Genomic DNA, 22,388 nt, shown 5'->3' with positions numbered 1-22,388 from the left:
CTGATTGATTCACTGAGGGGCAATTAATTCCTCCGAGCCTTGGGTTCTTCACCAATAAATGAGAATTATAATAATCAGAAGAGCAGAAAGTCTCCGGTGGGCTGGACTGTTTTAGGAGGTAGGGGGCTGGCCGTACTCACCCCTCCAGCTCCTTCCCCAAAGGCCCTAGGTGAGAAGGCAGAGATGGTGGGGAGGGAGAGAGACGATTATTTTCCTTAAACTGGTTCCGGACAGCACGACAGACAGAGCCTGGGCTGGGTCAGGGAGACCTGAATTCAAATCCAGCCCCAGACACTTACTAGCTGTGGGACTCTAGGCAAGTCACTGATTGCCTCAATATTTTCATCTGTAAAATGAGCTTGAGATGGAAGGGACAAAGCACTCCAGTATCTTTGACAAGGAAACCCCCAAAGGCGTCGTGAAGAGTAAATCATGACTGAAAATGACTGAATAACCACAACAAATGGGGTTTCCTTTCCCTTCAACCGCCCCAATTGACCCGTCGCCAAGTGTCCAGCAGGTGGCAGCAGAACCGCAGAGGCCAGTGGGCGGGTGGGGCAGTAGGCGGGATGCCCCCCGGGGCCTCGGGCTCAGCGCTCAGCATCCCGGAGCTCTCGGTGGCTTGGGTTGGCTTCTTTCTCTCTGTCTCTCTCTCCTCCTCCTCCTGCTCCTTCTCCTCCTCCGCCCGATCTGCCTGACCCAGCCCTGCCAGCTCCTGCTGGGGCCATGACCATCAACACCCTCCACCAGGCGGGCAGCTACAAAGTCCAGATGCCATGTCTGAGCAAGGTAAGGGGGCAGGGGCCTGCGCCCCATCCCTGGGCCCGAGATCCCAGGGTCTTCCCCTGGGGGTAGGATGAGCTCATCTCGCTTGCCTACGATTCCCTGATAGAGGAGTTCCAAGAGAGGGGGCCGGGGGTAGCGAGTTCTTTGTTGGGGAGAAGCTGAGGTTTGGAGCAGCTTGTGTCCTGGGGATGGGAGGGTCCTGTGACCCAGGAGAACTTGGAGGGGGTTGGGGGAGAAGGGATTCTGTCCCTCAGGACAGCCTCAGCAGGGACACTATGGCTTGGAAGGGCCTGGGTGGGGAATGCTCTGGGACCTTTATACAGCTCAGAAATTCCTTCTGCCTGGGACCGAATCCAGGAAAGGCTATCCTGGGCTCCAGGGGATCCCAGAAGGGGATGTGAGAGGAACCTGGAAAAAACCCATTTCAATAAGAGGCCTTTGGAGGTAGCTCCTCCTGCTCTCCTTTTTGCACAAGGAGTCTTAGCTTGGAGATACCAAGCTTTTGGTCTCAAGACCTGCAAGATTCCTCCAGTGGCATCTGGCTGAGTGGGGCTGAGTGATCTTAATTTGCTTCCCAAGAGTCATTGCTCTATCCCACCCCCACCACTTGCCTCCAAATTGAGAGCCTTTCTCCCCTGTTCCTGCCCTCCCTTTTCTTCTCGCTGGCTCTGGGTTCCCCTTGAGCAGGTTGATGTGTGTACCGGGAAGAGGGATTGCTGCCGCACCCCTCTGGGAATGGCAGTGTCCTTCCTCTCAGTCCTGTCTCTGGTTAGGTGAGGGGCTCTGGCTCCAAACATCCTTGACAAAGGCCTCCACAGGTCCCTGATCTGGTCCCATCGAGAAGCAATGAATTCCTGCTAAAGTCTTTCCGAGTCTTGGGACTATTCGTAGACCCTTACAAAATTGGGTTAGCTTTCATAAAACTTAGATTGTTCAGCACTGGAAGAAACTTCAAAATATATAGCATCTCAAAGCTGGAAGTGACCTTAGGGCAGAGAATATAGAATGTCAGAGCTGGAGGAGCCCTTAGAACACAGAATGTCAGGGTGGAAGTGTCCTTAGAACACAGAACATACATATCAGAGCTGGGCGGCACCTTAGGAGAAAGAATATAGACTGTCATACAATATAGAATATCAGAGGTGGAAGGCTCCTTAGAACATAGAACACAGAATGTCAGGGATGGAGGGATCCTTAGAACACAGAACATAAAATATCAGAGCTGGGAGGGACCTTAGAAGAAAGAATATAGATTATCATACAGTATAGAATATCAGAATGTAGAAGGCTCCTTAGAACATAAAACACATAATGTCAGAGATGGAAGGATCCTTAGAATACATAACAAAATATTAGAGCTGGAAGGGACCTTACAAGAAAGAATATAGACTATCATACAACAAAGAATATGAGAGATGGAAAGAATGGCAGAAGTGGAAGTGTTCTTAAAACACAGAACATAAAATATCAGAGCTGGAAGGCTCCTTAGAACATAGAATATAAAATGTTAGATCTAGAGGAACAGGAATTATTAGCTTTAGATATGGAAGGATCATAGATACCATCAGTCAGTCCACCCTTATTTTTGCAGGTAAGTAAACTGAGGCTCAGTAAGGACAAAGTTCCAAACTCTTGGTTTTGGTTGGCCATTTTCCTACTCTATGCTTTAAACAGCTGCTCCTTCTCGGTCCAGCTCTCCAATCTCTGTTCCCCCTTGCTCTCTTTCCCTGGTCCCCTGAATCCTTTAGCATGGACTTTCAGGCTTGCCTGGTCTTCCTCAAAGCCCTCTCAGGACACTTTCCCAGAGCCTCTCTGTCCCCGGGCCTCTCATTCCATTGGCTTTTTAGGGAGGCCTGGCTGTTGATCTCTGGGAAGGAATAAACAGCTCGATAGCAGAGCCATGGGCTGATCGGCGCCATCCTTCCCTTGGCCCTGGAAAGAGCCAAACTTCTGAGCTGGGAAGGCATTTAGTCAAAGTCTAAAAATAAAAATAGCCTGCTTTGTTATAGACTAGACTCCTGCCCCTGGCCCCCAGGAGGCAGGGCTAGAGGAGGGGGGGACCCCTGCTCTTGCTCCTGGTGAGGAATAGGGAGGGAAGGAGAACCAGGAGCCCTCCCAGGAGTTCTCAGCCCTAGGGACAAAATGTTAAAAAAGGAGTTTGGTGTTTCCTCCACCTCTGGCTTGCTGCCCAGCCCTAGGCAGTCCCTCCTCCTTTCCACCCCCAGGAGCACAGCTCGGGTGTCCCCTGGAGAGGAGGAACAATTTTATACAGAAGCAAAAGATGAGAAGGGAGGGGGGTCTGGGGTGACATCAGAGACTCTGAAGCCCCTCCTATTCACCTCCTGCACAAAAAAGAAACCTCTCCTGCTGAGTACCTGGTACCTGGAATTCTACCATTTAACATTCATTCATTTGACTTGATTTGTAAGTTAAAATGCAGACTTTGATAAAGGAGAAACTGAGAGAATAGTGGGTCCCTAAAGTGCAAGGAGAGGTGGGGTCCACCGGGAGAGAAAAAAGGTGCAGGAGTGAGGGGGCTGAAGACTGAGGACAGGCAGACTTTGAATCCTTTCCCAAACTAAGAGAAATGAAGGCCTTCAGCCTTGGAGGACCTTCTCCTTGTGTCCCCCAGATGGAGCGTGTGATCGTGGGCATGCAGGACCCAGACATGGGGGTTAAGATGCGGAATCAGCGCCTGCTCATCACCGTGATTCCCCATGCCATGACAGGTGGGTCCCGGAGTTTTGAGGGGATGGGGAGGAGAAAGTCTTTAGGACGCCCCAGTCCAGCTTAAAGCCTCTCTCTTTGGGAGGGACAACAAAGGGGGTCTGTCGCATTCACTGAAACCGACCAGGACCCCGGCTGCTCAGTGAAACCCTAGTCTGAAGTCCCCGGTGCTGGGTGGCCCATCCCACCAGCCCCCACTCTGAAAGGACAGCTGCTCTGCCCTTCCCCCATAGCTTCTCTCCCATTAATGCACTTGGTTATCAATTATGTATCACGGCGGGGGCAGGGATTGAACTGAGGAGAGCTTGGGGTCCAAGGCTCCATCTTCCCTTCTCAGTGGAGAGCGGCGCTGCCCCCATTCCGCCCCAATCTCCCTGGCTCCCACCCCACCCCATCTCCATTTTGTGCTTGGAGCCTCGAGGTTCTTCGCCCAGCTAACAGAGTAGGGCAGGAAGTTTTCCTCCTGGAGCCTCCCCTGGGACCCCAGAGAGAAGTCTCCCCTCTCTGGTTGTGGCTTTGGGCAGGGGATGCGAGGAGGTGCCGCAGTGACGTCGCCATTCTCGAACCCCTGCCCCGGGGTCTGGGGACTAGCTTTGGGGAGGGGGTTGCCGGGTCTGGCCCCCTCTGCGCCACCCAGCCCTGCCCACACCCATGCCATCCCTTCCCCTGCAGCCGCCCCTCCCCCGGCCTGCCTGTTTCCCAGCCTTATCAGGGCTGCCAAATTCTCACTCTTTGCACTGAGGAAGCCGGGGGAGGGGAGGCAGAAAGGGAGCCGGGAGTGGGACCGGGCCTGACTTGTGCTTCGCTGACTGCTCTCAGGCTCATTTTCTCCTTCTCTTTCTGTCTCTCTCAAAAGGCAGTGACATTGTGGAATGGCTCATCCAGAAATTCTCCATCTCGGAGGAAGGTAAGAGGGCGTCAAGGAAGAGCCGTTCCCTGCCCCTGGGGCAGGAAGGGCAGACTAAGCGCTGCCCCTGCACTCGCAGTCACACTCGGAGCGCGGAAAACCCGCCTTCGTTTGCCCCTCACCAAGGCCCCGAGCTGGGCCAGCCCCCAACTGCAGCCGCCCACTCCCATCCCAATATGGCCCTTCCTCTCCTCTTCCCCGTCCTTCCCCACGAGGAGGCGGAAGGCTCGGCCCACCTTTGGGACCGTGGTTATTTTCTAATTTAATTCCTTGTTAGGAAGTGTCATCCCCACGGGCGGGAGCTTCCCGACGCTGGGAGTAAGCCGCAGGCAGCCCTTGGGGAGGGGGGCTGGGGAGAGACGCCCCAAGGAGCCCCAGCTCTGAGATTCCCGAGTCTGTAAGAGGAAGGAGGCTGGGGGCGGGGGCGAGATCGGCTGGAGGAGGGGGCGTCCCACAGGGCTGGGGAGCTCGAGTGGCGGGACCGGCGGGGACCACGCTCGGGCTCCCGCCTCCGCGACACCCTCTGGGAGCCTGCCGGCCTCCCTCCCGCAGCCTTTAACGGGACCGGAGGCAGCGCGCATCCCGTCCTCAGGGGACCAGAGCTGAATCCACTGGCTCTGTACCCACTGCCGAGAAAACAGGCGCTCCTCTCAGGAGACTGGAAGGCAGCAAGGGCCCGAGTAAAAGCAGCAGGGCGCTGGGCGACACAGACGCTCTCCCTGGCTCCCCTGAACTTTGTGATCACCCTGGCAGGGCTCATGCCCTGCCCTCTTCCTCCTTCCTCCTCCTCCTTTTTTCTTTCTCCTCCTTTTCTTTCTCTTCCTCCTCCTAATCCTCCTCCTCTTTCCTTTCTTTTTCTTCTCCTATTCCTTTTTTCTCTTTTCCCCCTTTCTTCTCCTCCTCTTTCCTCTCCTTTCTCTTCTCTTATCCTCCTCCTTTTCCTCCTTTTCCTTCTTTATTCTTCCCCTCTCTTCCTCCTTCTATTCTTTCTCCTTCCTTCTCTTCCTCCTCTCCTTTTTTCTTCCTTCTCTTCCTCTTCCCCCTCCTTTCTCTCCTTTCCTTCCTTCTACTCCTCTCTTTCTTCCTCCTCCTTCCTTTTCCTCTTCTCTTCCTCCCCCTTCTTCATTTCTTCCTCTTCTTCCTCCTCTTCCTTCCCCTCTTCTTGTTTCTTCTCACCTTTCATCACCTCCTCCTCCTCCTCCCCCTTCTCCCCTTTCTCTTTCTCCTCCTCCTCTTTCTCCCCACTCAGAGCTTACAGGATCATGGGATTCAGTGCAGACACACACCAAATGCTTCATCTAACAGATGAGAAAATCTCATTTAGAATCCCTTGTTTCCAATCTCAGCTCACTCTGGCACCTATACAAGGCCTCTCTTGATTCCCCCTGGTATCTAATGCCTCCCCACCCAAAAGATACTTTGTGTGGGTTTGGGTTTTGGGTTTTTTTTTTTTTTTTTTTGGCATTCTAATAACATTTTATTGTTTTCCCCATTACATGTAAAGACAATTTTCAACATTTGTTTTTTATATTAATAGCCTTTTATTTTTCAAAATACATGCAAAGATAGTTTTCATCATTCACCCTTGCAAAACCTTGTGTTCCAAATTTTTCTTCCTCTCTTCCCACCTCCCCTTTCCCCTAAACAGCAAATAATCCAATATAGGTTAAACATGTGCAATTCTTCTAAATACATTTCCACAATTATCAAGTTGCACAAGAAAAATCAGATCAAGAAGGGGAAAAAATGAGAAAGGAAAAAAAAAAAAACAAGCAAACAACAACAAAAAAAGTGAAAATACTATGCTGTCAACCACATTCAGTCTCCATGGTTCTCTCTCTGGATGCAGATGGCTCTCTTCATCACAAGTCTATAGGAATTGCCTTAAATCACCTCATTTCAATTCATTTTTTAAAAAGATTTCAAGTTTCAAATTTTTCTGTCTCCCACCACTTCCTTCCCCCTCTCCTCTTCCTTCCCAAGATTACATGTTCTCTGATATAGATTATATATATGCAATAATGTAAAACTTATATATATATATATATTTTAAATAATTATAACTTTTTATTGACAGAACCCATGCCTGGGTAATTTTTTACAACATTATCCCTTGCACTCACTTCTGTTCTGACTTTTCCCCTCCCTCCCTCCACCCCCTCCCCCAGATGGCAAGCAATCCTATACATGTAAAACTTATTTTAAAATCGTTTTGATGTGTACATATTTTCTCCCAATAGTTTGTGAGCTCTTTAAGGACAGAAATTAGACAGCTGGTAGAGTGAATTGTGGGGGACTTGGAATATGAAAGACCTGAATTCAAATTCTGATGTGGTAACCTTCTAGATTTATTAACTCTAGGCTCATTATCTAATCTCTCTCAGCCTCAGTTTCCTCATCTGTAAAATGAGATATTAATAGCATCTACCTTACTCAGTTGTTGTGAGGATCAAATGAGATAATAAATTATAGAGTGCTTACAGTGACTGACATATAGTATATACTATGTAATGTTAGCTGTTATTATTACATGGAATATTATATTTATATCATTATTTATATATTATTCAGAAATTTACTGGCTGTGTGATCCTGGGCAAATCATTTAACCCTGTCTGCCTCAGTTGCCTCATCTGTAAAATGGACTTGGGAAGGAAATGGCACATCTGTTATCTTTGCCAAGAAAATCCCAAATGGGATCACAACGAATCAACTGAACAACAAACCAATATCATTATTAGATAATGTGTCAAATGTTTTCTGAACATTTAATGTCCTTTATAAATGCTAGATGGCATTATTGTCTCTGCAGCCATAGTGCCTGTTATATATAGTTTTTTTCTGACCAGAGCTATGATTTATGAGGACAAGGAGTTATTAAAACTTAAATGATAATCTGTATGAGGCTTAAAACTGCACTAAAACTTTTGGGACATCCTCTATTATGGTTTTCTTTAGAATTGGGGAATATAGGTGTGGGTCATCTATACATTGTTAGATTTATCTGAAGGACTGAGAATTGAGAAATAGACACATTTATAGAATTACATATATATCTTTTATACACATATATATATACGTTATATACATATATATGCTACACATATATTTATCTCTAATCTCTAGGGTAGAGGGAGAGAAAAAAGAAATTTACATGATAACTTTATTATATTTTTAAAGGAGCAGCAAATTGTTACATAATAGATTTGCAGTTTCATCTGCAATAATTTTTTATTATATTGTTATAGAAATGCTGATTTTATCCAATTACAAAAAAAAAAAAAAAAGGACTGAGGAGAGGGACAAATTTGTAAATGAAAGTTATGTAAAAATCAAAGGTGTCAACAGGAAAAAAAAATAGATATATTTTCCAGAAGTGGTCCAAGCCCAAATCTCCCTCTGCAGAGTCCCTCCACCTGGGGAACCTCATTGTGAAACATGGCTACATCTATCCCCTGAAGGACCCTCGCTGCCTTGTACTCCGAGCAGATGATTCCCCGTACAGGTTCCAGGTGAGGCTGCTGTCCAGTTCAGCTCCATCTTTGTATAATTAAGGGAGATCAAAACCCAAAGACACAGCAGATTTTGAATGCTTTGGTGGTGGGGGTGGGAGGGTGTCCAGACCTCAGGGGGGATACCCTCCAGCCAGCCTGCCTGCCAAGCTGGCAAAGGACCAGGGGACCGAGTTCCTGGACTGAGCTTCAGAGAGAGAAGGGCTCTCTAGGATTAGCGCTGCGGGGGCTGGGGCTAAGACTGAAGATAGGTACAGTTCAGCTCCTCTCCCCCCCACCTCTCACTCAGGCCTCCTGGATTGCATCTGGCCCCTCTCCCAGTTCTTCACTTAAAGCCAAAGACCTGATTTGCATTTTTCACATATTATTTTTACTTTATAAAAATGGCAAACCAGAGGGAATGAGGTGGTGGTGAGGACAGCTTATTGGAAGTTTGGGGCCCACCTCCCCCATACATATACATAACAGTATATGACTATGGGCTTGTCAGATAAAACTCTTGGAACCTCAGTTTCTTCCTCTGTAAAATAGGACTAATATTTGAGCCACCTCTCTTATGGAATTGTTATGAAGCAAAGAATTCTGTGGGCCACAGAATAGCAGAGAAAAGTGAGAAGATTTGTAGTCTGAAGTTCTGGGATCAAATCCCAGCTTATTATATATTATCAAGGTGTAACCTTGAAGAAAGCAGTTTACTTTTCTGGGCCTCAGTTTCTGCATTTGTTAAGTGAGGTCCTGTCCAGTTTTGAATGTGTGACCCTATTATTATTATTATTACTACTACTACTACTACTACTACCTTCTCCTTCTCCTCCTCCTCCCTTTTCCCCTACCTTTCAGCCTCGGTGCTAGGGTGGGAGACTGGGGGCTTCCTTAGCTGGAGGCATCTCTAACACTGACTGAGAGCCTATTTCCAGACAACTTAATTGCTTCTAGAAATAGTGGACTGGGAGGGCACTTAGTGAAGAAAGGTGGGGACCAGAGCCTGCCCCACCCTCTTATTGTGGGAAGGGAGTGGTAGCCATAGGATGTGAGTTTGGGAGGGAGATAAGGAACCTGATTGTTTTAGTGCCAAAATAAGCTTTGGGCCGCCCCCTGGGAGCCTCCCTAATAGGAAGGGATGAAGTAGGCTGAGACTGAGTTTGGGGTCATAGGGGTTCCTTCGGGACTTTCTAGTTAAAACAGTTCATTTTACAGATGGGAAGACCAAGACTCAGCTAAGTGAAATGCCTTAGGGGTGGAGCTGAGACTCAAACCTAGAACTTGTAACTTCAGATTCCATGTTCGTTCCCCATCCTTCCATTGTCCTTGGACTAATGTCCTCCTGCACTAGTGCCCTGGGGCTGCACTCCTAGGAGGAGAACAAAGGACTTTTCGAGCCTTAAATACCAGCCTCTCGGTAGTTTAGAGAGCACATTTTGTGTGTGATCACTACAGCCTTGTGAAGTAAAATGAGCAGGTATTGTTGTTCCATAACATTGTTGTTCCGTCCATTGTCGGACAGAATGGAAAACCGAGCTCCAAGGAGGAAAAGGAATTTGAATTGATGGCAGAGTAGGGGCCAGAGCTTCATTTCTTTGCTCTTCCCTTTGCCATTTTAGGGAAAGGACAGGAGCAAAGGCAGGTATTCAGAGAACAGAAAGGATCTGTCTGCAGTGGTGGGAGATAATATTAGAGGGATAGTTTGGGGCTCTGGTCTGAGTGTCAGAGGGCCTTGAAGGCTACAATTAAAAATCCCAGTGAGTGGGATCGAGCGCACACACACATACTTGCTCTTGAAGAGGCAAGGATGCTGTCCTTAGAAAAGAGCATCCTTCTGCTTCTTCCTCCTTCTGAAAGAGCATCTGGCTTCTCCCTAAGGTTTAGGTTTAATTTTTCACTAATCCTATCTGCCCACAGTAGTGGGCTCTGTACCACGTGTACAGTTCTAGGAATCAGTATGTCACCTTATTTGAGAAGCCCTTTCCCTTCAGTGTGGGGCTTTCCCTGGGAGATTACTTCCCAGGTAACCTGTAAGTGACTTGTGGGCACATAGTTATTGGTCCGTTGTTTCTATATTAGAAAGTAAGCTCTTTGAGTGCAGGAACAGTGGGGTTTTTTTGACTTTCTTTGTATCTTCTAGCCCTTAGCACAGGGCCTGACAAATAAAACTTTAAAAATAGAGTTTAATTGACTTGATTTGACTACAAGTTTGGAGTAAGGTCTGGCTTCCTCCAGAATGGCTTCCTGGAGGAGAAGGGGGGTTGGGGGAGTCTATTCTGCTATTTCCAGCCATGATGTCCTGTTCTCCACCCCCTCCCCCCAGACACCCTATTTCTGGATGAGCACTAAATGGCCAGCTGCTGAACTGGATTATGGTAAGTGGGTCAGAGCCAGAGGCAGGGCTATGGCTAACAGATTTTGGAATGATTTGATAGTGTGGGGGTGGGGGAGGGAAGGAGAGGGGGTGACCAGACACTGTCAGACTCACAGGAATGCGATATCCCCAAGGGGCCCAGGAGGTCATGCAGTTCAGCTCCCCTTTCTACAATTAAGGGAAATCGAGGTCCTAGAGAGAGTGAAGGACCTGCCCAACTATTTCCTGAAAGGCTCCTACTCCATGGAGTCCCGCTTGTTTTCCCTTGATTCCTCCCACGCCCTTAGATGCTCACAGCAGGTGGGGAGGGCCCAAATTCAGTACTTTGGTACTGGTTGGTGTGGGATTCCCTGGCGGGATGCTACTGGGGGTGCTTAGGGTACTGCTTTCCTCTGCCTATGGTGCATGTGCATGTGTTGGCAGGTGCACATGCATACACACGTGTTTGTGCTTACCATATCTGCCTTTCCAGCTATTTATTTGGCCAAGAAGAATATACAGAAACAAGGGGACCTGATTGACCATGAAAAGGTAGGGCAGCCCCAAGCCTCACCCTGGAGCCCCTAGCCAATAGGGGCTCCTTATAACATAAACTGCCTTCCCTGCAGATGACACACTCCTTCCTCTCTTGGCTAAGTGCTCTCGGAATCATCTCAGGGAAAGCCACGGGGCATGGGCAGGGCTGGGTAGGAGGTCTCCTGACTGAAGCCCCTGCCCTTCTCTTCTTCCTTCAGGATTACTATAACCAGCTCCACAAGAAAATCAACCACACATGGGACTTTGTAGTGATGCAGGCCCGGGAGCAGCTGAGGTGAGCATCTCTCTGCTCTTCTTCCTCATCCTCCCCTCCTCCCCCGCTACAAATCCTGCCCCCCACACTGACCACAGTGCCTGAGTCTGGTCCAGTCCAAGGACTTCCTAGCTTATCTCCTGCCCCTGTTGGGGTCGGGGCTGGAAGTCGGGAGGGAGGGATCTCTGGAGGGATACAGAATCAGGAGCTGAGTCGCTCAGCTGGGAGAGGAGATAAAATGCGGCTGGCTCAGGCTTTCCAGATGTTAGGGGAGAGTGTCAGCTAATCCAACAGCCCCTTGTGCTAGCCTCCCTTAACTCCTCCGCTTAATCTCTGATAGCAGGGATTGGAGTCATACTCTCCCATGAGATCCACACTTCCCGGCCTGATCCCCGACTGACCCAGCACCCCCCGGCCTGATCCCCGACTGACCCAGCACCTCCCGGCCTGATCCCCGACTGATCCAGCACCTCCCGGCCTGATCCCTGACTGACCCAGCACCCCCTCTCCTCCCTGCTTAGTCTCTCACTGAGCATCTTTCTTCCCTTCAGAGCAGCCAAGCAGCGCCGGAAAGGGGACAGAATTGTCATTGAGTGCCAGGAGCAGACTTACTGGCTGGTGAATCGCCCCCCGGTGAGAGATTTCCCCTCAGACTAGGAGCTTTGTGATGCTGGGTCAATCACTTGCTCACTCTGGGCCTCAGGATCCCTTCCCTATACGAGGAGGGATCTGGACCTCAGAAGGGATGAAAGTGGAGGAAAGGCCTGGCCGACAGAGGGAGAAATGACCAATGGGGAAGGGGATTTAGGCGAGGCGCTCAGAAGACAGGCTTTCTCTGAGATCGCCTGAGTAGGGTAGGGGCTGGCAGGGAAGAGACGGAGACAGGGCAGTTAGATGGACGGACTTTGGAACAGCATCTGCTTCCTTCAGCCCTCACTCTTCAGGCCAGTCTGCGTCAGTGCTACTCTCTATCTCCCTCTGCTGGGACTGCAGGTAACCACAGTCTCGCGAGCCGTCTGGCAGGGTTTGGGGACCCAACAGTGTCTAGTTTTTAAGCGTTTCCCTGCCCTCCGCCGTTCCCCCCCAAACCAAGTCAATCAGGAATCTAGCTCCCCTTTCCCTCTCCGTGAAATGAGGATAATAGAGGCTTGAAGCTGACTTCCTTCCCACCCTCCCCCAAAAGGCGAGGGGCTGTGTGCCTGGAGGGACGCTGCCCTATGGGCCTGGTCCTGGGGAGTGGGCAGCAGAACCTAAACTCTTCCCAATCGGCTCCACTGTGCTCGAGCCATAATATGAAGGATAATTAAGATGATGATAGCGAGTGTCTTCAGGAATTATGGAGAACGAACAGGGACCTGGGACGCCACTTAGTTCAACTCCATTTTCACTTGGGGTAAATGAGACCTGGTCTTGATCACACACACACACACACACACACACACACACACACACACACGCACAGCTAGGATGTGGGGACAGAGGGTTTGGGGAGGGTGGACAATAGGAAGTTGAAAGTTGACTTCTCTATTTCTCCTCCACCCCCTTATCCCCCCATTTCTCTGTCAGCCAGGAGCCCTAAATGTGATGGAGCAGGGACCCGAGCGGGGTAACTGCTATACCAGAGTACAAATGGTAAGTCGCCCCTCTTTGCTCTGGTCCCCTCCATTTGTTGGAAATTATAACTGTCCACCCAGTAGAGGATTTATGAGGAAAGCTGACTGGCAGGATTTCTGGATCCATACTTAGAGCTGGACTTTTCCCCTTTGCTTCCCATCTCCTTTCTTTCCTCTTCAGTGGGTTCCAATTCAGGCTTTGGATCAAGACCTCATATACCCCTAGTTCACCCCCTCCCCCCAGCCTCTGACTATGCCCAAAGAAGCCATTTGTGAAGGAAGATTAAGAAAATGAGAAGCATTTTCAGGAACAAGCATCCCGAAGATTATATATTCTAGAGCTGAAATACCACTTGGGCCAAACCCCAATTTTACATTTACATTTAGGAAATTTACATTTACATTTTTACATTTAGGGAAGCTGAGACCCAAGTCAAGTGATTTGGCCAACACCACACTGCTAGTACGTGTAAGAAATAGGTTGTAAATGATCTGATTTGAGAGGCAGTGCCGAGTACCCCAGGAACTAGGAGTTATGAAGCCCCAGATGGGAACAGAAGGTTTGGGGAGGGATTAGACAACAGGAGATTGTCTCATGGCTGGTGATGGCTGATTGCTTCAGACAGGCCGGGAACAGCCTGAATTCCTAGTCTAACTTTTTTCATTTTTTTAACCAAACCTGTGATTTTTATTGGCACATGATACTTCTAATGAGAAAGGCCCTGGAAAATAGAAACTTCCCTCCTTTCTCCCAGAGCCTTAAATTAAAATTTAAAAAAATTCCAGAAACTTCTTCACTTACAGCCAAAGTCAATCCGTTATTTGTTTATTTATTTTGTTCTGGAATCTGAGGCCTTGGTATAGTTAATGGTGGACCCTAAAACTAGAGATATATTTGATTCTATGGCCTTCAGCTGTAACTAGATACTGGACCATTCACTGCCCCCCAGTAGCTCTCTGAATGGAAGAGTTGAGATGTGACTACAGATTCCTGTTAGCACTCAATTTATTTGATTTGACTTTGATCCATGTGGATGGGAGCTAAGAGGATCTAATCCGAACTTGGTCTCCAACCTTCTATGTACCTTTGGGCAAGTCATGTGAGCCTATTTGCCTCAATTTCCTCAGCTATAAAGTGAGCTAGAGAAGGAATGGCAAACTATTTCAGTATTTCTGCCCAAAAAGCTCAAAGAGGTCACAAAAAGTGAGACATGATTGAAGTGACTGAACAACTATCACAAAGTTCTCTAGAGTTCTGAAATTATATCATATATGTGTTTGTATTTTATATATATATATGTACACACACACAAACATATATATTTGGACTTGTGTGTATCACACACACACAAATACATACATACATATATATGGCAATGACCTCAGATATATCCCCAGCAGCAGGGGATGGCCTCCACTGAGCTAGCCACACTCTCTCCTGGTCATCTTAATGATCAAAGGCAGTGGTATAGGAAAGATGGGTAGGATTAGGAGTCAGATGGGGTTTGGGGGTAGGAAAGTGATCAGAAATGAAAAGAATACAAGCTTTTGCCTTCATCAGCATTTGTGGGGCATTCTATCCAATGATCACTATAAAAATAGCTATCATTTATTTTAATCTCACGAAAATCTGGTGAGATAAGAGCTATTCTTATCCACATTTTGCAAATGAGGAAACTGAGGAAGACAGCTTATTTGTTCAGGATTCTGCAGCTAGTCACTCTAAATCAGAATTTGAAGTTCTCTCCGTCCAAGCCTATCACTCTATCCACTATGCCACATGGGCAATTCGTTTCCTAATTATGCTCACTTTTCTCTGATTCTGGTTGTGAATGGGAGGGAAGGAAAAACTATTCTCCTTTGGGGTCTCTCATGCTCTCCCCAATCACCAGACTGCTCTGCCTTGCCCTCACCCTATTTGTTTTTATCTTTTCTAGACCAAAAATATGGACTTTTATAAGCGAGAGGTAAGCTCTTAGAATTTCTTTTGATTCTAAGGGAGAGGGGAGGACACATTGTGGGGCTGCTTTAGCTTAAAGTCTGCTGGGAGAGAGAGGACGGCAAGGTTATGGGAGGAATCTGGTCACCTCCTAGTTTTATGATACCCCACTTTAAAAATTGTGAACTGGGCAAATATGGACAGAGATTCAAGGGAGGTGCTGCTGTCCCCATCCATCCAGCTGGAAGGTTGTCTCTGGATAGAGTGGCAGTTGGAGCTGATCGAACACCCCCCCCCCTTTTTGTGTGTCTGCCTAGATTGAGTATTGTAAGAAGGCCATGGGTAGAACCAGGGTGAAGTCTTCTATCTGCCTGGAAGCGTGAGTGCCTTTGCATTGGGAGGGTCAGGGTCTGGTCAGGGTGGGTACCTGTGTCCACCTCAGATCTTTCCCAAATGCTTCCCTTGTCCCCACTGCCCATCACCCTGATTCTCACCTGGGATTCCCCAGGATTACTCTCACCATGGCAGCTCTTTCCTTTCTGCAAGGCCTTCTTGAATGGCGAGGGTTTCCCCAAATCACCTGCACTCTGGAGTTGCCATTGTGGCCACCCCTTAATTTCCTTATTTGCACTATTTGACCTCCAAATTTCCTTCCGGCTCTAAATTCATGTTCCTGTCATCCCTGTGGGCTCTCTCCACCCAGATACCTCAAGTTCAATGAGCAGTACATGCCCCATGACCCCATCATGTCTGGCTGCCTGCCCAGTAACCCTTGGATCACTGATGATACAGACTACTGGTCGATGAATGCACCCACGTGAGTACCCTTCCTATCTGTTGTGGGCAGGTGGAGAGGGCTGGGCAACCCAGCCATTCTGCTGGGTCTTAGGGGGATCATGGCAAACATAGGGAATTTGGCTCCAGAATTCCTCCTCATTCAAGCTGGGAAAGCCCTAAGGGGGCTTGAATGGTAAGGCCCTATAAGCTCTGGACAGGTTCCTCTGATTCCGAGGGTAGGAGTTATGGGCAGATACTTGGGTTTTTTCCCTCCATGGGTAGGGGACAGAAAAGGAGCCGCCACCATACCCACCATATACACATTTATTGCCTAGGGTGACTATACCTACTAAGCTGCGGGTTGAACGTTGGGCCTTTAACTTCAGAGAGCTAATGGGAGATCCTCTGGGCCATATCCAGTTCATGGAGTTCCTCAAGAAAGAATTCAGTGGTAAGACAGCTCCCCCCAGCTCTGCACTCTGGCAGGAGCACCCTGGGTGATAACAGCTAGCATGTCTAAGGGATGAAGGTGAAGTATCAAGGTAGGATTTGAATTCAGGTCTTTCAGTACTTTCCTTGGTCACCAAGATGCTATCACAATAGTCCTTCCTGCTCCAGATTCAGCACTTTTCTTCCCAGTTCCCAAAAGCCTTGTCTTTGCAGCAGGACATGGAGAGCCAAGGACTTCTTATTCCTCTCTAGTCAGTGGGGGAGGGTAGGAACACAAGGATATCCAGGAGGATTAGGGGTATGTAGTCAGGGACTCCATTTCACTCTGCTAGTGGCTTCTCCTTAAACATGTTTTCCATTTTGTCTTGGGTCACCTCCTCCTCCCTCCCCCAGCTGAGAACTTGAGCTTCTGGGAAGCATGTGAAGACCTGCGATATGGGGAACAGTCCAAGATTGCTGAGAGTGTCGACGCAGTCTACCAGTGAGCCTCCCCTCCTCTCCCACCCCCAGATGCCGTCTCTAGGTCCTGACTTCTTGAGCTTCACTCCCAGTGTGGGGGCCGGGACTAGACAGGGTCATGGTGTTTGGGCAGAGGATCTTCTGGTCCATTCCTCAGTTGTCTCTGTATCCTGGCCTCCTGAGATAAGGGTGGGATGGGATATTTCTGACACTGAGTCTAGGGGGCAGACTGTCTCTCCTCCACTCCACTGAGACCAAATGGGCTGTTTCATCTTTCCTTTTGGGAATGGTACCCAATTTTCACTTTCTGAAGGGAGAGGGATTAGCCAGACAGGAGTCACTGGTTGTGATGAGGTGTTAGGTGGGTCCAGCTGAGCTTGCTGAAAGAAGGGTGGTGGGATGAAGTATACAAAGACATAGGTTCCTAGCAATAGAATAAACGGGTACTCTTTTCCTGAGACCTAAACTCACCTAAAACTATGGGAGGATCAATTTAATAGCCAAAGAACAAGGAGCTACACAATAGGTATCTAAAAGTGGGGAAGGAGAGAGACTAATCAGAGGAGTGCAAGAGTACCAAAGATAATTTTTGAGTTTTTTCGCAGTACCCTGATGGGCAACAGTATCTTAAAGGGCAAGCCATAGGGTGCAAGCCCTTCTGCTAATTTATCCCTATTTCTCTATTTGTTGGGGTTCAGGCAATTTCTTGCCCCAGGGGCCACACGCTGGGTCAATATTGACAGCAAGACTATGGAGAAAACACTTGAAGGGATCCGCAGACCCCATCGCTATGTCATGGATGATGCCCAGATGCATATCTACATGCTTATGAAAAAGGTGCTGGGGCTAGGGGTTCAGTAGAGTTGGGAAAAACAAAAGGGCTCCCCTCTTAAAGCACCAACTCCCTGTTAGGCAATGAAAGGCTTGAAGCTAGAAAACCAAGCACTCTGTTTTAGAGAAACATAAAAGGGGTTCCCCATGGATCCTCACCCTTGCTGATCTTCATGCTTGCAAGGTCAAGTAGCCCACTGGCAGAGAACCTTAACTTAGAAAAACTAAAATGCCTGGGGCTTGGAAAATATGCATTCATTCACTTATTCACTCACCAATTTCCAAGAAAGTTTTAAGTCACCACTACTTACTTGTGGAAACACATGCCAAATGGAGCACAAAACCCAAACCTAAAACGAGGGCCAAAATCACTTATGAAGAGAATAGGTGGGATTGGGCATTTAAGATGAGTTGTTGTTGCATAACTGTTAAGTCATTTCAGTCCTGTCCTACTCCTCTCAACCCCATTTGGGATCTTCTTGGCAGAGATACTGGAATGGCTTCCCTTCTCCAGCTCATTTTACACATGAGGAAACTGAGGCATATAGGTGAACTGACTTATCTAGGATTACAGCTAAAAAGTATCTTGAGACCAGATTTGATTCCAGGCCTGGCACTCTACTCCCTACGCTACCTAGCCGATAAGATGTTAGATCCAACTGTAGAGCAGAAAATTATAATATAAAAAGCAGAGAGTAATGGAGCCCATTAATAGATTTTCCTCACAAGCTGTCCCTAGAGCCTTTCAAATTGGGGGGTGAACAGAGGGAGATCAACTTGAGGAGGAAGCTGTGAACTTGGACATTCTTTTTTTTTTTTGGAGACATCTATCTTTAAGGGCTAAATATTTTTATAAAGGACAGCATGGGGTAACGAGCTCTGAATTTATGTCTTCTACTACTTCCTATCTGTAACTTTGGGCAAGCATAAATCTGTGCCTGTTTCCTAAAACTTTAAAATGAAGGGATTAGAGTAGATCCCTAAATCCATGATTCTATACCAAATTATTCAAACCAACTCTTTTGACAGGAAAGTACATTAACTACATTTTTTTTTTTTTTACTGAGGCAATTGGGATTAAGTGACTTGCCCAGGGTCACAGCTAGGAAATGATGTGTTTAAAGCCAGATTTGAACTCAGGTCCTCCAGACTTCAGGGCACAGAGCTCTACCCACTGCACTATACAGCGGCCCCAGGAAGGTACATTTATGATCCTGGTAAATAAAAGTACAAATTTCACAACTGTGTTAAATAATACTTTTGGAATAATGTCTTTTTAGGATTCCTATCCCAGATTCTTAAAGTCTGACATATATAAGACACTCCTGGCAGAAGCTGTGATTCCACCAGAGACTAAGAAACGGTGAGCTTCATCCACCTCTCCTACCTTGATTCTATTCACTCTATTTCCTAGACCTCCAAAATTTTAGAGGCAAGTCTTTCTCTTGGTCTTGGACCACCAATAAGTATTCCACCATGTTAAAGAACTAGAAATAGTAATTATTCAGGTTATGGTCACCCTACCTTATTCCATGGAATAGGTCCACTTGGGGGGAAGTCTCTTATTGAGCCAAGAGAATGAGGATAAAAATGGACAACAGCCAGTACTCTCAACCTTATAGTCCATCCTGAATATCCTTTTTTTCCCCATAGTAGCTCACAGGAATCAATTATGTATCTTACCAATCTCTTCCTCTCTCTGCTCTAACCCATTGGGGAAGAGAAATAGCAAACAAGAAAGTAGTAGTAGTAAAACTAAAGGTTTTAGATAACCCAGACTCCATGCTAGGCCTCCATGTTTGCACTGCTTCTGGGGGTCCCTGCCTTCATCCTTTCTTCTTCTCTCTGCTTCTCTCCCCAGAGTGTTCCCCTTCATGAGGAAGCAGCGTCACTCCAGCCCTAGCCCCGCTCTGCTCCTGCCCTCTGAACAGGAGCCCAAGGGGGAGGACAAAGGCAAGAACCTGGCTTCTGGCCCCTCTCCTGGGGAAGAGCAAAGCTAGCAAGCAGTCCTCCCTTCCCCTGCTTCTCCCTCTCCTCCAGTTCGCAACCTGGAGGATGTCACTGAAGTGAGAGAGGGTGGGGTAGGTGTGGGGAAGGGAAGTGAGAAAAGCTTTTCATTAACTGAGATGGTTGTGAGGGGCCCCCTTTCTCCGCTCCTCAGCCCTGCCATCTCTGACATCCTCCTTATCCCCAATTCTAAGAGTCAGTCCTCAGGCATCTCACCCAGCCCAATCTTGGGGAAAGGAAGCAGGATGCTGGTCTTAACTGTTGCTAACTTCAACCTAACATGGGGCAAGCCACTCTCTGGGTCCCAATTTCGTTCCTGTACAAGTTACTTAAAGCATACAAGGACTTGGATGAAGGTTTCTCTTCTTGTTCTAAAGTTCTACTATTTAAACTCTAGTCTGGCTTGGTGACTTTTGAAAGTAGCTTTTCCACAGGCTCCCTTAGAATGTTTCTGGTTCTGTAGGTGAGTACTTATTTTTTAAAGCTCTTTGGGGCCAACTCATCAGGGAGCAACTGTTAGCTACTTAAAGGTCTCCAGGTACCCTTCATATCATATGTGTGCACATGAATGAACACCCAGGAGCATACTTCAGTTTCCTGGATAAATAGCAGCTTCCTCCTCTTCCTTCCCATAGCAGGCTCTCATCATTCCAAAAGGTGGCAAGCAAAGTAGCTTTGTTTAGCCACTTTCCACAGTAGGGCAAGGACCCTGGGTTTGCTGGGAGGAAAAAATAGGGCAAAATTTCCTGCTTCCCCAATATCAGAAAAGATTGATTTCTAGTTTGCCCCAAAGGGAAACATCTCCAAATGAATTTTGGATTTGGAAGGGAATTCAGAAATCACTTTTTCCTAATCCCTATCTGAACAAGATTCTGCTTTACCTATCCAACAAATGGGATATCCAGCCATTAGCTGAACTTTGTTAGAGGAGAGCCCACTAGAGTCCATTTTACTTTTGGATAGCTCTAATCTTTAGAACACTTCAAATACTTGAAAACAGCTATGGTCAAGCACTCTCCCAGCTAAATATCCTCAATTCTTTCCACATAGCCACACACACCATGGTTTTGGAACTCTTTACCATCAAAGTAGGGCAGCTAATGATGCAGTGTATAGAATGTTAAGGCCCAGAGTCAAGAAGGCTCCCCTTTCCAACTTCAAACCTGACTTCAAAACACTTATTAGCCAAGTGATCCTGGGCAAGTCACTTTACCCATTTTGCCTGCGTTTCCTTCACCTGTAAAATAAGCTAAGAGAAGGGCATGGCAAACTGCTCCAGTATCTTTGCCAATCCCAAATGGGGCCACTAAGAGTAGGTTTATGACTGAAAAACAAGTGACCCTCAAAGTTGTCCTCTTCTGGATAATCTCCAGCTTACTATTGCTCCCTAAAATGTGGTATTCAGAGTTGAATTTGATACCTTAAATGTAGGGTGGTCCCTCCTACCCAATAGTCCTTCTCTCAGTGCTGCCTAGGATTATATATATATATATATATATATATATATATATATATTTTTTTTTGGCTGCCATGTTGACTTGTTGAACTCAGTCCACTAAGAGTCCTATCTGTTTTTCGGGTGAACTTTTGTCTAGCCATACCTACCATCTGTAGCTTGCATTTATAAAGTTAGTTTTCTGGATCCAAAAGTGAAAACTTAATTTATCCCCACTAAAGTTTATCAAATTAGATTTGGCTCAGTACTCTCGCATGTCAGAACCTTTTTGGATACCAATATTATCATCCAACGTTAGCTATCTTGTTAGCTTTTTGAAGGCAAGCCAAGATAAGTGTTGGCTACTCTTATTTTTGGCAGAGCACACTAGCACATGTCTATATAATTGGAGTTCTCTGCCACTATTGTATCATGCCTCTCTGCCAGGTTTAGGATGTTTCTGAAATTTCTCATTTCCTTTTTGTCCAGAAAAGATGTTGCAATGACAATATCAGTTCTGTTCCTGTCGATCTTTATGCAAATGTTTTCCACCATGTTTTCTTCCTCAAATTACTAAATTTTAAAATATAGGCTAGATATCATAATATACAGTGCTGTTCTCTATCCCACCCTCTATCTCCATCCCTTTTTACCCAGACTGATCCTCTTGAATCTTTCCAAAGGCTCTCACAAGTCTCATCCTATCAAGTCTCAGTGGTGACCCATAATCAAATTTTGCTTCCTTTATTATCACTTTCTTGTCTTTGCCCTCAAAGTATCTGATGTACAAAAGCCTCCGAGCCCATGGATCATTTCTAGTCCTTTTTTGGATTTTATCTCTTGTGTACTTCTGGGTAGCTCTACTGCTGTTATTGGTAATTAGGGGATTTCCTCCTATCCTTTTTTTTCTTTTTTCACTTAAATCTCTTTTGAGAGAGGCAGCATGGGGTACTACAAAGTATCAAAGATAGGGAACTGCAGCCCAACATTCCTCCAAACCAGATTAAAATGGAATCAGGAAATATTAACAAAATAAAAATACATCAGAACATAAATAATGTCTATATGTGTTTTTCTAAGTCGATACAAAGCCCACAGGCCCTGTTTCTATTTACACCACTGTTGTAGTAGATAAAGTAGGCATCAGAGTCAGAAAGACCTAGGTTTAAGTGTGACACATACTGTATGATCCTGATCATTAACCATTCAGTGCCCACAGGCAACTCTCTAAAACTATAAAATGCAGATGATAACATATACTGACAGAGGGAATTTCCTTATCTGGAAGTTACCTATGTGAATGAAATCACTGGTCTAGTTCCTGTCTCTATAAAGCTCCATTTTTACTAGTCCCATTAGGTCAATTTCATCCTTTACAAGAGCCCATCATTCCTATATTTTAACCTGTGATCCAGAAATATAAATCTATTTCCCTTGCCAGTTGTTTACTTTCTAAACTTACCTGTTTCTTTTTCCTTCCACTTAATGGTATTTTTGTTTTTGACCAATTACATGTATGGATAGTTTTCAACATTCACTTTTATAAGATTTTTAAGTTCCAATTTTTTCTCCCACCTTCCTTCCCTTGACCCCTTTTTCTCCTACCCTTCTTCCCCTGATTCTTCCCCAAGACTGCAAGCTATCTGATATAGGTCATACATGTGCAATCATGTTAAACATACTTCCACATTAGTCATGTTGTGAGAGAAGAATCAGAATCAAAGGAGAAAACCATGAGAAAGAAAAAACAAAAAAGGGAAATATAGTATGCTTCTGTATTTGGAAAAAATAAAATACTA

The 22,388-nt window shown here is 46.5% G+C and overlaps 1 protein-coding gene across 1 annotated transcript; it reads left to right on the top strand.

The window, feature by feature from the left end:
• Nucleotides 1-577: 577 nt before the first annotated feature.
• Nucleotides 578-20,654, top strand: RGS11 (regulator of G protein signaling 11). The gene is made up of 17 exons (XM_051968615.1): nt 578-789; nt 3,419-3,515; nt 4,370-4,420; nt 7,826-7,932; nt 10,238-10,289; nt 10,761-10,819; nt 11,023-11,099; nt 11,630-11,711; nt 12,645-12,710; nt 14,629-14,658; nt 14,948-15,009; nt 15,334-15,447; nt 15,743-15,858; nt 16,251-16,338; nt 17,015-17,153; nt 18,428-18,510; nt 19,009-20,654. Exons 1-17 carry the CDS (start codon nt 727-729, stop codon nt 19,145-19,147), a joined length of 1,425 nt encoding a protein of 474 aa, XP_051824575.1. The 5' UTR covers nt 578-726; the 3' UTR covers nt 19,148-20,654.
• Nucleotides 20,655-22,388: the final 1,734 nt, after the last annotated feature.

Source organism: Antechinus flavipes, chromosome 1, assembly GCF_016432865.1.
Source record: "Antechinus flavipes isolate AdamAnt ecotype Samford, QLD, Australia chromosome 1, AdamAnt_v2, whole genome shotgun sequence".
Taxonomy (NCBI): Eukaryota; Metazoa; Chordata; class Mammalia; order Dasyuromorphia; family Dasyuridae; genus Antechinus; species Antechinus flavipes.
This window is presented reverse-complemented; position numbering and strand designations above follow the sequence as displayed.

Bases quoted from the DNA above. Each gene is read 5' to 3' on its own strand.
- RGS11 (XM_051968615.1), top strand. From the start codon at position 727: ATGACCATCAACACCCTCCACCAGGCGGGCAGCTACAAAGTCCAGATG. The intron at 10,290-10,760 runs GTAAGTGGGTCA...CTGCCTTTCCAG, and splicing joins AGCTGCTGAACTGGATTATG to CTATTTATTTGGCCAAGAAG. The intron at 16,339-17,014 runs GTGAGCCTCCCC...GTTGGGGTTCAG, and splicing joins AGTGTCGACGCAGTCTACCA to GCAATTTCTTGCCCCAGGGG.